The sequence below is a fragment of the Orcinus orca genome, chromosome 18 (genome assembly GCF_937001465.1).
Source record: "Orcinus orca chromosome 18, mOrcOrc1.1, whole genome shotgun sequence".
Classification (NCBI taxonomy): Eukaryota; Metazoa; Chordata; class Mammalia; order Artiodactyla; family Delphinidae; genus Orcinus; species Orcinus orca.
Window position 1 is genome coordinate 76,042,014 of NC_064576.1, and position 18,834 is coordinate 76,060,847.

Here is an 18,834-nt window from a genome sequence, read left to right on the forward strand (position 1 = left end):
CCTGCAAGGCAAACATAGCGTATTATCGTGTTTTAGCAGCAAGTGTGTGCTGCTCTTCAATTCTAGTAGATTATAGGATTTCCAGACTGGATGTGGCCGGTCACAGTCTGTTTTCCACGGGGAAAATGCAGCCCACAACCGACTTGTCTAAGGTCACACAGCCTTAGGTATACCAGTGTCCAAGAGAGATGATCTCCTGGTAGGCATGCCTTCCTCCTAGGTGCAACTTTGTAATGTGAACAGAAGAGGTAATGCACTTACTGTCCTCTGTACCACCAGTTGGAGCGACCAAGCCGCATTTTGCAGCATTATTGAAACCGAAGGTTGGTGATGGTCCTGTCTCTTTAAAAAGAAAAAAAAGGCGCGCGGGGTGTGGGCGGGTAGCTGCTGACTGCGGCACGGCGTCCGGTGGCCTGGACCAGTGCGGCTGCGGTGGCAGTCACGCTGGAACCTGCTGATGGGACACAAGGACCACAAAGGCCGGGGACGCGATGCTGGCAGCCACCGGTGAGTATGCGAGGGGCCGGCCGGATGTCACGGGAGCGGGCCGGGGCCCACGGGAATGCGGGCTCCGCGGGGGATGGGTCACCAGGTCCTCTGAGAGCGGGGCTGGGACCGGGGCGCCCGGGCCCTGCGGTCGTCTTGGGAAACGCCCTTGTGAGAGGACAGAGACGCTTCTTTAAAGCTCTGTGCTGCTGTAAGTTAGGGGTTCTTTTGGCGATTCCCACTTTGGGCCGCAGCCTGCGGTTTACCGAGGAGGCTCCGACTGCAGCCTTGCTAGAGAGATCCCCGCGGCCGAGATGCTCGGAGCTCCCGGCTTTGTCATTTTAATTCCCACCCCGTCCTGTGGGTTTGCTCACAAAGGGTCTGCTGCTGTAATGCAGAGTGTGGAGCGCAGAGTGCTATTGAATAATAAAGCGGGATTCCCCAAGTGCTTTCTAGGCTAATTTAATAGTAATTGTTCTCCTTTAAACAGCATGCTCGTAAATGATGCCACTTATTGCAGTTATCTTAAGTAGTAATATCTGAAAATCCTGCTTTTAGTTGAAAACATTTTACTTAGTTATTAAATTTTATCTTAATAAGTGATCATTAAATTCTTAGAGTATCCCAGTTTTAACAGTAGCAACGAAAATCTCTCACTCTTTTTCTTAAAACAAGGTTGATACCTCGGTGAAGAGTGTCGGGTTTGCTTCTAACATGTCGATAGCTTGGGCTTTAATTTTTATGTAGGTTTTGTTCTCACTGTGTGAAGAAAGCCTGTTCATTTGAGAAAAAGGCAGAATGCAGGTCAAGCCCATACGCCCCCGCAGCTGAGGAGTGCTGCCCTGAAGTTATACTGAGGGGAGCTCTTACCTTTCCTCCACTGCAGATAAACGACTGACACTTAATCCCATTTTATTTGTCACTTGAAAAGCAAGTCTCTCACATTGTTTTCGGAAGTTATTCCTTGATAACCAGACACATATTAGGTTAATGCATGGTTGTCATAACCCAGTGGTTTTACTTGTGACTAACCAGCCGTCTTTCCCTAATCTTGCTGCAGTCTTCTTCACATCATGGACAAATGATACCCAGTTCCTTTTCCTCCTTCCTCCGTGGCCGTCCCTTCATCCTTTCTTTACCTTCCTGGTTTTTCAGCTGGCCAGTTGCCTCCTTTTCTGTGGAGGTCAAGGCTCCTTCGGTCTCCCTTTCAAACAAACCATATTCCCATATTCTCCTTGTTCCTGGCCTGGTTTGTAAGATCTTTTCCATGCTGGATATGGTGTTTTCTATCCTTCACATAAAGGAAGGAAAACCTGACTGACAGCCTTATTTTAAGACTTTCGGCTTACATCAGCAGCGTCTGGTGTATCGCTGCTTTACCCTGGATTTGCTCTCAGAAGCCTTGGGTTCAGATCTCAGCTCTTCAGCCCCTGAAAACCCACTCAGCTTCTGCGAGCCTCAGTTCCTTCCTGTGTCAGAGATAATGGCAGTTGTTCACACAATTTTCCAGGGTTGAAATGAGCCAGTGCATCTGAAGGCACCCAGCACGGTACTTGGCACAAATGTAGCTGCTTCGCGGGTGTTCTGTCATTTTCTCATTCAATCTACCCGTCCGTGAGGAAGCAGGCTAAGGAGGTTTCTCAAACATTCTTGTAAATCTAGTGATCTGAATTGTCTTTGGGCACAATGAAATGTGGATTATTTTTCCTCTTTTAAGGGCCCCCGTCTTCTTTCCTTCTATTGATTCATTGTGACTGCTGACATCCCAGAGCCAGGTGGATGGAAGAAGTAGAAAGCATTTCGATAGGAGAAAGAAAAGGCATTTTGCTTATGTCATTAGGTGAATGATTCCTTAATGCATAGGTACGTAGGAGGCAAAAAAAGTGTTGTCAAAATTTTAAATTATCTTTTTCTAAGACTAGACATTAACAAACCACCTTGATGAAAATGGCAATAGAGTCCTTGTTGACTAAATAATCGTCCTAAGATGGAGCTCAGGTTTTCACAATTCTTTCCAACAGAACAATGCAAGCTGATGACAACATAACTGACTTTCAATTATAATACAATTACGATTAGCATACTTTCAAGATTTTCTTTCCCAAATGGAGAGCCTAGGTAAAATAACAAAAGATTTATTCATTAAGCAAAGAAGAACATCCTTCGTTTTTTTGACAAGCAAAAATAAGTAAAGCATAAATTGCTGTTCACACTGGATAAGGCCATGTTTAACAGTAAGAATGTACCTATAGTGTTATACGGGGACTGAGTTCTCGGTAATTCTTTGTTCGCTGTTTTACTATTTATGCTTATTATTATGTTTTGTCATTAATTCTTTAATAAATTTTTATTTTAAAAAATCAAAAAAAAATAGAGGTTTCTCATACTATTTCCCTAAAGGTATGAATGTTGAAATGATCTTTTGACCAAGTGCTTCTTCATCAGCTCTAAGTACAAAAAATATATTCAGTACTTGCTAAGGATGTCTTATAAAAGTGATGCTGGTATTTCCATGTTGCTGCAGGCATGTTCTACTGGAAGAGGAAAGGCCAGTTTCCTTTTTCTGGCTCCCATCAAATCCTGTATGGTGGCAGAATTGAGGATGATATTGACTGTCCGGCCATGAGTCCAAGTGGGCGGTGCAAAAGGCGCTGATTTGAAACTGGAGCAATTCCCGTGGCGGTTCTGATCTTGGACAACCTGGGTGGCAACTGGCTTTTCGTACTGCCAATGCCGTTACTGTTTTAGTTTCTATATTGCGTGCCTTTCTCCTGGCCACCTTTGCTTTCCTTAAACTCTGCGCTTAGCACATAGTGTCAGATTTAAGTCGAGGATGGCGCCATTGTGCCGGGACACATAAGGAAGTTGGAAGAAACACTGGCCTGGGAATCGGAGGCGTGGCTCTGCCTCGGCTGTGGCTTCTCTTTGTGCTAATGGGAGAGTCTGTTAACCTCAGCTCTGAGATAAGAGGTATGGTGTAGACAGTCTTTACATTTCCTTCAAGGCCTGGTATACTCCAGTTTATCACAATTATTGATCAAATAGCACGCGTTCACGTATGTTGTCTCTCTTCATTTTCACAACAGACTTGTGAAACAGGCAACCCATTTTGCAGATTATAGAATGTAAAATTGAAAGAGACGGAGCCCCGACCATTTCTTATTTGTAGAAAGAGGGGGTTGACTGGGCGGTATCTCAATTCGCTTTTCTTGCTGGATATCAGTGAGCGCTCAGATTGCCAACCCTGAGCGGTGACCCCTGCACCCTGTGTGCCCTCTCAGGGCACTAAGAGGTCATTGGCGGTGTGAAGCCCAGGATGCCATGGGGCTTCTCGGTTTTGTAAGGGGAAATCTATGGTCCACTTACAGCAACATGCCATCCAGACAAGCATTCGTCTTCAGTATTCTTCTCTGGATGAGACCACGAGTCCATCCTCTAGTCAAGAAAATACGGGCTCTGCAGTTCACATATCCTTTTCACATGTTCTGAAACGACGACATTTTAAAATAAGTCAAAGCCGCCTGAATATTTTTATGGGTGGTCATTTAAACTTCATAGATCTCCTTATTTCATTAAAATACTAAGTGCTAGAGAGGAGTTTGTATTTGAATTTTTGGAGCATCTGGAATTTGTGCACTATTTCACCATATTAATAGAGGTTTAGTCTTTTTTTTTTTAAATAAAGAAAACATTTAGGAGATGGGGGGATGTATGTATGTGTTAGTTTCTGCTGTACAGCAAAGTGAGTCATAAACATATATCCCCTCTTTTTCAGTTTTCCTCCCCATTTAGGTCACCACAGAGCACTGAGCAGAGTTCCCTGTGCTATGCAGTAGGTCCGTGTTAGTTATCTATTTTACACATAGTCGTGCATATAAGTCAACCCCAATCTCCCAATTCATCCCACCCCCTCCTTGTTTTTAATGCAGTGATACATTTAACCATTAAAAAAAGTCCTAATAGGGTTACCAGATAAATTACAGAAACTATTGCATAAGATAAACATAACCTAAAAAAATTATTTGTTATTTGTTTGAAATTCAAACTTAACTGGGCATATTTTTATTTGCTATGTCTGGCAACCTTATATAAACAGAATCTTAACTGATAAATTAAATAATAGTTACTTTGAGCGTAAAGATATTAATTTGTTAGGTTTTTAAACTTAAAATATAAGTTATATCTAATCTTTATCAATTTTCTATAACATGCCAAACATTTCCCTGGGTTTATTTATTGATACTTTTGTTTATTAAATGTTTAAGTTCAATGATTATCCTAAGAAAATTCTGATCCTGAAAAACGTATTATGTACCTTCATTTTCCCAAGAGGTCCGGCTAGTGACTGAAAAAAAAATACCCAAGCCTTTAAATACATTTATTAGGAATCAGGTAAACGCGGTTTTGAAAACGGGCTCTACATCAGACTAGCTCTGATGCTTCATCTCTTGGAGCCTCAGTTTCCCCTTAACTGGGCCTGAGAATAGCTCAGTGACCCTCTCCCCTCCCCACCTCTGGGATCAGATGGCTGGTGAACAAAGTCCCTGGCAGGCTCCCAGAGAAGCACTGGTTTTCAAGTGAATGAGTGAATGTTATTTTTCCCTTCAAAAAGCTAGATAATAATAATATTAGTCAGATAATATCAAAAGAGATATATTTCAATCATATAATCTATTTTTAATATATTATTTTTAAAAGCTTTATTGAGTTATCATTCACATACTATACAGTTCACCCATATGGCATATTACTTTTATGTAAAATTTATCTTTGAAGATAATTGAGCTTTTAAAGGTAAACCTAAGACTTCAAGGAGTTTATTCCAGTGGTAGCCCTTCCAAACCCCTGCCTCCAACAATTAGCTCTGCCTGTCGACGGACCAAAAGTTGAGGCTAGAGGCTAGATCAACTCAATTCAAGGTATGCTATGACAGTATGTGTGTCTTTTATTACCTGGAAATGGGCCAAAGTGACTAAACTATTCATTCTTTATTGAATACCTTCTGTATCCATGGCCCTGCATCTGACCGAGTAGGGGGGCAAAGATGAGTAAGACGTTCTTGAGGAACTTTTTGCAAAGTGGACGAGGAAGATTTGTACAACATAGAAGGGATTTGGGACAGTAAGGGAATAATTTATACATTTTTCTTATTAAATTTGAGACAGTATTTTTTCTGCTGTACATTCTACTGGAAATCTTCAATTACACACACACACACACACACACACACACACACACACACACACTGATAAGTATCCCTTACCTTTTTTTTTTGCGGTCCGCAGTGACGCGCAGGCTCAGCGGCCATGGCTCACGGGCCCAGCCGCTCCGCGGCAACCCGTGTCCCCTGCATCGGCAGGCGGACTCTCAACCACTGCGCCACCAGGGAAGCCCTCCCTTACCTTTAACTTCACTTCTCGGCTCTGTAAAGTGCATTTTTGTAAATCTTCCATTTCAGGGATGTTTACTTGAGGTCAAATGAGGCTATAGTGACCATGACCTCTTCTACAGTAGATTGTGCCTGTACAGTTCTGTTAATTAATGACAGCCGCCATTCTTGCTTTGCCTTACATTTTGGTCTATTGATTTATAGGGTGAATTAATCTGACTTCTCTGTTTTGCAAAGATGCCATTTTCAAGTCTGTGCTGACTCATGTTTTGTTCTGACAGCGAGCAGAGCATGACCATTATTCTGAGGGTAATTCCAGTGGAGGCTTTCTGTGGGCCCGCAGTCTATGTTGGTTCCTTGTTTCTGTAACGTCAGGGACTTTCAAGGGTGAATTTTCAGCACGTCACAGAGGTTTTAGCTGCCTGTGAATACGTCTGATCAAACACGATGAAGAGTAATGTTGATTTTTAATTCCCAGCTTTAGAGGAACGTGCTGTTGGCTGGAGATCGCTGAAGGCAACTCTGGCTCTAGTCTTTGCTTATAAATAGGTGAAAAGACTGCTTCTAGGGAAACTGAAGCTTTCTTGACAGGTAGAGCTCAGGGGTCCATGTGAACTGTGAAGGGGGCGGGGCACCCTGGACGTCCCTGCTTCCTTAAGACAGGGCCCTTGGGCACAGTGGCCGTGAGTTAAGCCCTGGGTATCCGGCCAGTTTCCATTTCAAGTAGAGCAACTCAAAGAAATATTCACCCCAGTGAGTAAGTGGAGCAAGCGTGTTTCTTTCCTGCTCCTTAAATGAGATCATATATGGCGTCAAATCCGACTGCTCTGAGGGAAGCCCAGGTTGCCACAATAGGGTGTTTTTGCTGGGAAGGTGAAGAAATCACTGGAGGGACACACTGTGCTTGTATTAGCCGTGGGCGGTGGCTTCAGGAGTCAAAGCCGAACGCGGGGATTTCACAGCTGGTCAGGGTGGACGGCCAGGCCTGTTCCCTCATAGCCATCATAGGGCACTGACTGTTTAGCCCCTGATGCGTGAGAGAACAGGGATCAGTGGGCAAGAAGAGCATGAACATTTCCTGTCCCTTTGTGGGTCCGTGAGCAAAAAGACTGGCATCCCGTATGTGCAGGACCGGCCTGCTGTTCATTACGTACTTTTAGACACCGTTCAGGCTGGTGTTCATGATGACTCTGTGTGTAGATGGGGCAAGCTGTCCCGTGTCACAGTGAGGAAGGCTGGGCACGGAGAGGTTATGTGACTCCCGGGTCGTGACCTCGATTGAATTACTCTTCCCCAAAGTGATATGACGGGAGCAAGCTTCCTTCCCCTTTGGGGACCCTATGGGCAGAGAAGGAAATAATATTTGAGTGTCTGTATTGTGTTAGGTACTCAATAGTGGGATTAAGGTAAGAGATGGAGTAAAGACCTTAGTTTAAGTCCCAGCATGAGATGGTGCTTGACTTTTCTGGACACCAGTTTCCTTATCTGTCAAATGGAATTAATAATTTCCTACCAAATCACGAGGCTGTTATGAGACTGAAATAAGGTAATATCTATGAAATCACTTTAACAAATTAAAGATACCATCCCTCTACAAGATAACCTTACCATACTGCATTACAGTTTTACTATCAATAGCAATGCAACTGGGTACAAAATTTAGGATATCCTAATTTTCTTGGCTGTGTTAATGAAATATGTAAACACAAAATTATCATGAAAGCAGTAAAAAAAATCCCAGGTTTTTCATATCCTGATTAATTTGATTGTCTTGTTGAGGAATTGTCAATTTATCAGTATCATAGTTTGAATGTTGACATTTCTTATTTTTTTAAATTGCATCAGACTGCTGTTCAATCATATTAGATGCCATAAAAAGGCTACTAGCTTTTATCTTCCATGCATTATTGTAAAGGATTTATAAAAGGAAATGTGTGGTACACTGAAGCACTCAAAAATAGATGCACTATCAGATGAAGATTTATACACAAGAGAAGCATTGAACACATAAGTATAAAAATCTATATAGTGGTAGTCATATAATCAGTAAGGAACAAAACATTTCTGTAGTTTAATACAATAAAAATGAAATAGAACTAAATATATGCTTAATTATAGGCAGAGGTGTGTTCATATATCTGCATAGGTAGAATGGCCACAGCACACCAACAAATGGATGTTTGTTGAACTGAATGAACGTGTGTGTGAAAGCATGTACTGAGAATCAAGAAAGACATTTTAATATTTCTTTGTCTACATATTTTGATCTTAAATTAGTACAAAGTAATCATGAGAATAAGTAAAAGAATATATAATAAAGGCTTGTTCATTATAAATATAATAAACAATATATAATAAATAAAACAATATATATAACAATATATAATCATGAGAATAAGTAAAACAATATATAATAAAGGTTATTATATATAAAATAAACAATACATAAATTGAATGTTGATGCGCTCCACACATTTCACTATTATTATATGAAAGCAGCCTGGTTTATTGTTGAAATCCCTTACCTGGGGGTCAAGAGGTCTGCTGGGGCTCTGTCACTTCCTAGTGCCCTAGGAGGCTCTGTGATGGTGCGCATAACCTCACTCCTTCACACTCCGCCGGCAGAGCTAACATCTCTGTAAACTAACACCGACAGGTCCTGAGGACTTCTGTCATCTTGTCCCCATCTCTATGCCTGTAGGGTGTGGGCACATCCTCTAACCTCTTATAGCTTTGGACTCTTAACCTGTAAAATGAGGAAGCTATCTGGTCTACCTCTTTTATAAAGTTGTGTTGAGGATCACATGAAACAATGCATGTAATTGTAAGGACTACACATAGGTAAGGTACTGCTGGGGAAGAAGACATTTTCCTCTTCCCTTCTAAGTTCTGCTGGCTGGCCTAAGGATGAAATTAACATGAGACAGATTAAGATGAGAAAATCAGACAAAATTTTATTAACGTGTATACATGGACAGACCCAGGAACTGGGTAACTCGCCGAAGTGGCCGAAGCCCTCATCTTAAATACCATCCTCAGCTAGAGGCATGAGAGGAGGTTGGGAATAGGGCTTTGGGACTTGAAAGTGGAGGAAGGCAATTGACATGAAGATGGAAAAGCAAGAGGTTGGTGAACAGCCGTTTACTGGGCCAGGCAGAGACAATGGGACACAGAGAAGAATGGTAACAGACAGACTTAGTGCATAATACAGCTATGTATGGTGATTCTCCCTTCCTGGAACACGTGCTCTGTGTTCTTTTAGGCAGTTCGTGGGAAGGTCAGAGGTTCTCCCTGAGGCTTTGGGGCCTTAAACATAATCAGCCTAAGTTGTATTTTTTTTGTGTGGTATGCGGGCCTCTCACTGCTGTGGCCTCTCCCGTTGCGGAGCACAGGCTCCGGACGCGCAGGCCCAGCGGCTGTGGCTCACGGGCCCAGCCGCTCCGCGGCATGTGGGACACTCCCAGACCGGGGCACGAACCCACGTCCCCTGCATCAGCAGGCGGACTCTCAACCACTGCGCCACCAGGGAAGCCCCATCCTAAGTTTTTAAAAAATTTATTTTATTGAAGTATAGTCGATTTACAATGTTGTGTTAATTTCTCCTTCACAGCAAAGTGATTCAGTTATACATATACATATATATTCTTTTTCATTATGGTTTATCACAGGGTATTGAATACAGTTCCCTGTGCTCTACGGTAAGACCTTGTTCATCCATCCTATAGACACTAGTTTGCACCTGCTAATCCCAACCTCCAGATCCATCCCTCTGGCACCACCCCTCCCCCTTGCCAACCACAAGTCTGTTCTCTATGTCTGTGAGTCTGTTACATAAATAAGTTCATTTGTGTCATATTTTAGATTCCACATGTAAGTGATATCATGTGGTATTTGTCTTTCTCTTTCTGACTTACTTCGCTTAGTATGATAAATGGCAAATTTTGCTCCCCTACAGTACTATTATTTAAATACCACGTGCAGAATTTCATACTAATGAAGAAGGATTTATTGGCACCAAGTGGATCTTGGGAACCCCAAGGAATACTTTGAATGTTTGGGGAATAAGTTCTCAGGGAGGTTTCACAAGGGGCTGGACTCATGCCCTGATAACAGAGAGGTATTTAGGGAAGGAGTGGGTGCTACTCAAGTAGGCACCAAAAAATGAAGCCATGCTGGGAGGGGCGACCCTGTCTGCAAATCCCTTTTCTCTCCTTGCCTCCCCTCCCTTCCTTTCCTCTTCTTTTAAAATCTTATTACGTAGACTCTGTTATTCCATCTGTGCCTCATTTTTAATGAACAGCTATTATGATAATAAATGAAAGATATTAAAAATACTACTTCAGACAGAGCTGTCATTATATACTCTTCATCATGTTATAAACACTTTCAACATTATCCCATGTAGAAGACACAATATAGTACAAATTTAAATTTTATCATTTTAAAACGGAAATGCTATGCATAGGAAAGAGTATATATAAATTGGAGTCTTTGGCTCACTTTTCTTTGAGGTTGTATCTTTTTTTACTTCCAAGTTTTTTTTGTTTTTTTTTGATTGTCTGTGTGACAGATATGTTCTCCTGATTTATGTAGCTTGCTTTAGGTGAACAGAAGTTCTAAATTTTAATGTGGTTTGAATGTAGCCATCTTTTCTTCTACGGTTAGGGCTATTTGTTGTTTAAGGAGTTCTTCTGTACCCTGAGGTCATAGAGATATTGGGTTATATTTCTTTCCAGAAACTTTAAGGTTTGATTTTCTCAATTATGCCCTTAATCATCTGGAATCGATACTTGTATGCAGTGTGAGGTACAGATACATTTATGTTTCCAGGTGGATAAGCGCTTGTCCGGGTAACATTTTTTGAAGGGTCCAGCTTTCCGCACTGAACTGACAAACACCTCTGTCATGTATCAAGTTTCCATTAATGCATGGATCTGTTTCTAAGCTCTCTGCTGTTTGATTGTTCCTGTGTGAATGCCATACCAACTTAGTTATTGTTTTATATTACAGTTTGCTATTTATAAAGCACGTCTTTCCCCTCCTGCTTCTGAAGGAGTGTCTTTACTCTTATCCCCTTGTTCTTCCATAAAACTTTTAGAATTTCAAGTTTCATTTTAAAAGGTTGGGATTTTTTTTAAAACATCTTTATTGGAGTGTAATTGCTTTACATTGTTGTGTTAGTTTCTGCTGTACAACAAAGTGAATCAGCTATACGTATACATAGATCCCCATTTCCGCTCCCTCTTGAGCCTCCCTCCCACCCTCCCTATCCCACCCCTCCAGGCGGTCACAAAGCACCGAGCTGATCTCCCTGTGCTATGCGGCTGCTTCCCACTAGCTATCTATTTTACATCTGGTAGTGTATATATGTCCATGCCACTCTCTCACTTCGTCCCAGCTTCCCCTCCCCCTCCCTGTGTCCTCAAGTCCATTCTCTACGTCTGCGTGGATGGACCTAGAGTCTGTCATACAGAGTGCAGTAAGTCAGAAAGAGAAAAACAAATACCATATGCTAACACATATATATGGAATCTTAAAAAAAAAATGGTTGTTGTGATTTTGATTGGAATTCCTTTGAATTAAAAGATCCATCTGAGGAGAGTGGACATTTCAGTGATATTGAGCCTTCCTGCCCATCATATACATCTCTCCATTTTTAAAAGGGTGTCTTTTGTTCAAGTTTATAGCTTTTCTATCTCAAATTTTTATACAAGTTCTTTTGTTATAATTATTCCAAGGTAACTTATTTTTTCGTGCTATTATAAATGGTTGTCTTAAAAACTTCCTTTTTAAAAAAAACTTTTGGGCTTCCCTGGTGGCGCAGTGGTTGAGGGTCCGCCTGCCGATGCAGGGGACACAGGTTCGTGCCCCGGTCCGGAAAGATCCCACATGCCACGGAGCGGCTGGGCCCGTGAGCCATGGCCGCTGAGGCTGCGCGTCTGGAGCCCGTGCTCCGCAACGGGAGAGGCCACAACATTGAGAGGCCCATGTACCACAAAAAAAAACAAAAAAACAAAAAAACAAAAACTTTTGCTGGTGTGTAGAAGTACAATTGAACTTTATCATGAATCTTGATAAACTCTATCATTAATTCTGTTAATTTGTCTGAAATTCTTTTCGACTGTCCCATCTGTGAATGGTGATTGTTTTGTCCCCTCTTCCTCCCCCCTCCTCCTGCCCCTCTCATTTTTTTTTTTTTTTTTTTTTGTCTTGTCCTGGCAGTGCCTGCAGTGAAATGTTTACTAGAAGTGGAGATAGCCCAGTGTGAGGTTTGCCCATTAAGGAAGTTCCCATCTACTTCCTATTTACTAAAAGTTTTTTGTTTTCTTTCCTTTTTTTGAGAGGGGGGTTCATTAATGGATATTGAGTTTTATCCTCTGATAAGTCCAATAAATCGGTCGAAAAGTATTATCTTTATTATACTACACATGCTCCATTCAGCGTCCTAATACGTATTTGGAATTTTTGCAGCTATGTTCACGAGTAAGATTGGCCAGTAATTTTCCTTTTTCAGGCTGTCCCAGTCTAGTTTAGATAACTGGATTTGGGAATATTCTCAGTCTCATGACATTATTGGGGCATATTGTCTGTTTTTATGTTCTCTGGTAGAATCTGTAGCTTTTAGAGTTGCTTGTTTATTGAATATTTGGTACTTACCAGTATAGCCATCTAACCTAATGTTTTCCGCAAGGGGAGATTTTAAATATCAGTGATGGAAACTATTTCATAGGCTTGACTTATTTCTTAAATTAGTTTGGTACTTTATATTTTTCTAAGAATTTGTCCATTTTCAAAATTTGAAAATGCATTACCTTAAAGTTTTTTTTGGGGGGGAATTCCCTGGTGGTCCTGTGGTTAGGACTTGGCGCTTTCACTGCCAGGGCTGGGGTTCAATCCCTCGTCAGGGAAGTAAGATCCCACAAGCCATACAGCACGGCCAAAAAAAAAGTTTTTTTTAGAAAAAATAATGTTCTCTTATCTTTTTCATTTCTGATGCATTCCAACATTTTTTTTTCTTCTTTGCTTTTATCTTGATCAGTCTTGCCACAAGTTGGCCAATATTATTAGTCTTTTTAAAGAACTAACTTTTCCATTGTATCTCTGTTTTCTATTTCATTAATTCTACTCTTATCTACTCTCAACCTTATTTTCTTTGAGCTTATCCCCATTACCTTTTTTTCGAAATTCTTGAAATGGATACTTAATTTTTAGCCTTTCTTCTTTCTGAATAAAATCATTGAAGGCAATGAATGCCCCATAAATTTACTAATCCCCATTTATAATGAGGAAAGAGCAAGTCAAAGATGCAGTGTTTTTCATGGACACTTGTGTTTTCAACCAGAATTTAATAAGATTCCTTTTGTTTATTTTTAGAGTTACCTTCTATTTGTGGAACATGGTACTGGGTTTCCTTTTATAATACATTTATTTAAGTAGAGAGTCATTTAAAGAAAAAAAAATTAAGTAAATAATCAAACAGGTGGTACACAATAGGCCAAAGATCTTCAAAGTGGTATGTTGCATCTCAAATATGAGAAATATTATGAAATGACTATAATTTGGGACTATTGTTTGGGAAACTGATGTTCCAGTCAACACACTGCCTTCTGTCATCCACATGTGTGGTCATTGGCATATAGTTATTCAACCGCAGATGGCGAGTTCTGCGCAATTAGAGGATAAGACAGGTCCTGGGGAGATGCACACACACAAACGATCCAGTGTCTAAAAAAGGAAGATGTTCATAATAGAAGCGATATTAAAATTGAAGATTGGATTACTAGCGAGAGGTCATGAGCTGTTAGGACACGGTGATCCTTGGGACCCAGCACGGGTTCATGAAAGGCACATCTATATAATGCATTTCTCCCTTTGACAAGATTATTAGACCAAAGTGAATTATAGCTGATTCACTTTGCTGTACAGTAGAAACTAACACAACATTGTAAAGCAACTATACTCCAATAAAAATTAATAAAAAAAGCATATTTGGATTAATTCCTATTCTCACAACTGTTGATGAGTTAAAAGTACATATACTTGTCTAGATTCATAGAATTTTAGAGGCGTTGATAACTTAGAACACATGCTAATTCTCTCATTCTACAGATAAAGAAATCAATCCTGTTCTTCCACTTTATTATACATAATGTCTCTGAATCTGAGCATTTCAAATTGAAGAGTCCAATTTTTTTTTTTTTTTTTTTTTTTGCGGTACACGGGCCTCTCACTGTTGTGGCCTCTCCTGTTGCAGAGCACAGGCTCTAGACGCGCAGGCTCAGCGGCCATGGCTCACGGGCCCAGCTGCTCCGCGGCATGTGGGATCTTCCCGGACCGGGGCACGAACCCGCGTCCCCTGCATCGGCAGGCGGACTCTCAACCACTGCACCACCAGGGAAGCCCCAGAGTCCAATTTTTAAAATCCATTATCATACCAAAGGTTTCCATTCTCTTGCTACTACAATTCCTTAGTTTAATTTTAATTCTTAAATTTTAATTTAAAATCTAGAATTATTCTAATTCTTGACAGGAGGCAGTCAAATGTTTTGATATATGATTTCCTATAAAAGAATAATAAGATTTCGGATTGGTTTGTTTCCGTTAGTCTCACTCATGGTGCCTAGGAATATTTTTATTTTAGCAAGTCACTAGGGAAGTGTTTGGGGGAGGATTTGCAGTGAGTTTTGAGTTTCTTCCCTGGATTTTAATGAATCCAAGAATCTGTAGTGTTCTAAATATAGCTTAGATTATTATCTCTACATTATTTTTGTCCAAAGGGAAACATTGCTGGGTAGCAAAAACAGAATAAGAAGTCAGGAACTGGTTTTCCCATTTTCAGTCCCTCACTTTCTAGTCGAGGGCGCTGAAGTACAGCGACCCACCTTCCAGACTCGTGCTTCTGTCTCTATCAAAGAACTGCGATAATGTCTAAGAGAGCGCCTCGAAAATTATAAAGAATTTGTAACCATGATACTTGTAGGAGTGGGTAGAAAATTCAGTTTCATTCATCCCTCAGGCTTACCATTGTTTCAGCTTGTCATCTTTTTCTTCTAGTTTATTTCTTAAAATGTTAGACTGTTGCAGGCAACAATGGTTATTAAGCGTATTACCAGTAAAATTTCTTCTTTTTAAAACGTAGATGTTTCATTTTCAAACATGAGCTATAATGTGTAAAGTCATAGGCTTGGATCTAGGGGTATCGTTCCTAAAAAAAGGCACATTGTGGGAGGCACATATTCCACTTGGAAGAAGCCGGGGACCTAGAGGGATGCGTAGAAATGTGCAGGTAGTGAGAACATCAAACTAAATTAAGTGGGCATGTCTTTATTTATAGAGACGGCCTTGTGTGGTTACGATGTGTGCCTGCCGGTGGTGAGGGGAAGGCTAAGTGCCATGCTACTTGGCAGGGCTGTGGTGCAACCAGCAGTTTATAATTAGAAGGTCCCTGGAGCTCAGAGCCGTGGCAGTCTTCCACGAGGAACTGCATTGTCAGTGCCTTTACTCTGAGTGCTTCCCCTACCCCTTCCTTTACCCTTCCTTGATTTTTCTTTCAGGAGCCCAAAAGTGATGCCGAGATGCAGGTATCACAGGAGCAAGAAGAAAGGTGCTCGCCAAGGAGTACCGCACGTCTGCTGAGATAAGGGCGAGGAACACGGAGCCCGAGAACATCTACATATCTTCCCCAACTCCTTTAAAAAGAAATACGGAAGATTCTCAGATGAAAATAGCTTCTCTTTGCTTTGGGGAAAAGCCAAAACCCATTAGCTAATCAATACCGTTTTACCTTAAGAACATCTGTGGGTTGTTGGATCAGAAGGCGTAACGCAAGGAGGCAACACTTTGAGACCGGAGAGTCATACTTTAAGGAACACAAACACAAAACACAGCAACGCTTTCGGACATCAGATGATGAGTGGATGCTGAGGGGAAAACAGCCTTTTCACTGGCCAGGCAGAGCTGAACTGCAGTACACGCTTACAGGAAACAAAGGAAAGACTTGGAAGAAAGAAAAATATTTTCATGGTTTTCCCAGACAGATATTCCAGGCCAAGTGATAATGGAGACCAAGGATAATAGGTAAATGAGTTAATGTTTTAAGTTACAACACTTTGCACTGTGATTTTAAGGCTTATTGGGTTTTCCCATATGAAACATATGTTGGCAAAAACAAAGGAAAGCTCTTTAGAGGTAAAAGTGACTCAACCATAGATACACTGGTTCTAATGGGAATTGTGCAGATAACACCTCAAGCTGTGGTTGACAATCACTCCTTACATTTCTCTATACGGTTTTGGATTTTGTTTCCTGGTGTGGCTCTTACGATGGACAGTTGACTAGATGTATCCTATTTTCTCTTTCGTAAAATGTATACATTGGTGCCTTTCACTGGCCGTATGATTATTTAGAAAATATTAAATAACAACTGTGAAGTACTTGGAGTTGTATCAGATAAGCTGAGAGAAGAGAGAGAGCGAGCTCTCTGCTTTTCCTTTATAAACTATGACGATAAAAGGTAACATTTGCTCCTTTCCTCAAATTTAGTTGCTCTTTTATGAGAACATATTTTATAAGCTTCAGGGTTTATGCAAAAATACAGTATCGGTGTATGTTTATAATTACCCCTTAAATTTCTCTGTGCTCTTCTTTTTTCTTAAGCATATAACAAAATACTCTTTCATTGATTTTTGACGGCTGTATTCAAATAGTGTGTTCAGTAATTCAAAATTTAGGGCCACAGAGACCAGGTAGGGCTTCACATCTTGTAACCCAATGATGTCAATGAATAAAAAGATTTTTAAAATTTGCCTTTCCAAATTTGAAATATTGAAAAAACGCAACATTTGGTTTTTTTCTTTACCTTTTGAAAATTTTTATTCATTAGACAGAGGACATAAGTGTAACTTTTTCAAAAGAACTTAAATCGGGATTCATTTTGTGACTGACTGTCATTCAAATGTGTGGTTCACACAGCTATAGAGACTACTTAATGGGTCTGACTTTTATTGACAAATTGCAATATTTGATTATTTCTAATATTATAAGAAGTCACCTGTGATTAATTTTCTCACTCTTTCTGATGCTAAATCGTTTAAGCTTGAAAGAAGAACCCTCATGTAGCATCATATGTGTTATATCACAGTATTTCTTTGGAGTTTTTCTTTTTTTACCTTCTAAACTGCTTCCGTGTAGTGCCTTTCTCCATGTAGTTTTGAAAGTAGATTTTTTTTCAAGTTAAAGGTGACCTCATTTTCATTCAACTTATCCGTTGGCTGATTTGTTAGAAATAATTTCATTTATAAATTTATTTTAAATAGCAGTGATAACATAGACTCATTGATGCTGACACTTAGTATACATTTTCAACAATCAGGATTGATTTGAAGCGTCTAACATATAGTGAAAAAAACCAACAGATTGGATGATCTTTGCAGTCACTAGGTGATAAAGTCTATTTACAGCTAGAACAAAGTGTCAACTAACTTTGAGAATATCTTTGCAGAGATTTACATCCTATAGGCTTTGGGTACTTTAGAATTTCCGCAGAACTTATAATTTACTTAAAGTGAAAATGTCAGTGACTGGTTACAGCAACATTTATGAATACATAGAGCAGAGTATATGGGTTGATAATCAAAGCATCAACCTATAAACACACTTTTATTAAGACACTTAAAACCTGTCTTACTAAGACCAACTATGTAAAACTTGACTGTCTGGTCTTTTTGTCCCTGGGGCAAGATACTAAGTTTTAAAGCTAAAAAGGATGCAGGGTGGGCTTGATCTCTGGAGCACTGTATCCCGAGTTCTCAGGGGCATGTGTGGGCCGTGGGCCTTGCTCTGAACCACCGCATTAACACACACAGCTTTCCCAGGGAACTGGCTTTAGGCAAGTTTTTGGGGAAAAGAAGTTAGATTATCTATGTGATAAGCAATATAAAATGTTACGCTAAGATAAAAGCAGATATATTATTGACTACACCATCTGAACATTAAACTAAAAATTGAGTTAGTCTCCCTTGTTGAAGGCTGTTTTGGGATTGGTTCCCTTCCATTGCCTTCAGGGGGACTCTGGAGTGTCAGTTTGTGACAGGGCAAAGAGCAGATTCCAGGATATGGAGGGGTGGACGAGATGTGGGGAAATTGCCCCCTAGGATGCTAAGGAAACAGTTCTAGGTACAGGGTGCTAAAGAGCTTGGTCCATTTGGGGTTGATTCAGGCTGGTGACAGTGTCTAAGAGATCCTGTCTTAGGGTCTCATTTGATGGGTGAGAAAACTGAAGTTATGTGATTTGTTCAAACTCATAAGGTTGGTTAAAGAAAAAATTATGCTGATACTTGTTAAAATGGTAAGAAGATTTTATTTAGGACTTGACACGGATTGCAATTGTGGAGGAGATCCGGCTTAACTCATAGTACAGCAAAGACATCTAGGTAGTTATAGCCAGTGAGCCGAGCGAGGGGGCCAGTGGATGGCAAATTATTAAGAGGAGGCATCCAGGGTGGGGAACCAGCTAAACTGGCTTGACAGGATACTTGCTGAAGGCAGGCCAGGGTGATCAGGTATCCAGGCTCGGGAGGAGGACTTTGGTTAGCTGCGGGGGTTAATCAGATCTCAAGGGTGAGGAGATTCTTGCTAAAAGTGGGCTATGCCATTCAAAGACAGAGCCTGAGGACAAGGCCTAGCTGAAAAAAGGGCTCAGAGGAGCCTTCTGAAGTTTGGCCAAGTGGAGAGCCCTTGTCAGGTTCAAGCCCGGCCACAACTGGACCAGTGCTATCTTCCTGCAGGGTCCATCCAAGGTGTTGAGTGTCCATCAACCAGGGGATGGCAGTGCAGCCCTTTCAATTAGGATCCTCCAGACAAACCGTTACCCATCCAAACTTGGGTCCGCTCGCCCACACGTCGTAAAGCCAGCGTACTGACCCCGCAGTTGTGGTGAAGGAAACTTGCAGCCTTTATTG

The 18,834-nt window shown here is 40.9% G+C and overlaps 1 protein-coding gene across 4 annotated transcripts in view; it reads left to right on the forward strand.

Annotated features, from left to right (window-relative positions):
- The first annotated feature begins 408 nt into the window (after positions 1–408).
- The window catches only part of SACS (sacsin molecular chaperone), an 83,538-nt gene continuing 65,112 nt past the window's right edge, over positions 409–18,834 (forward strand). For all 4 annotated transcript variants that reach the window (XM_049701300.1, XM_049701301.1, XM_049701302.1 and 1 more), the window contains exons 1-2: positions 409–507; positions 15,430–15,952. In XM_049701300.1, the coding sequence (XP_049557257.1) occupies positions 15,933–15,952 (20 nt within the window). In that variant the 5' untranslated portion in view covers positions 409–507; positions 15,430–15,932. The remainder of the gene's footprint in view (positions 508–15,429; positions 15,953–18,834) is intronic.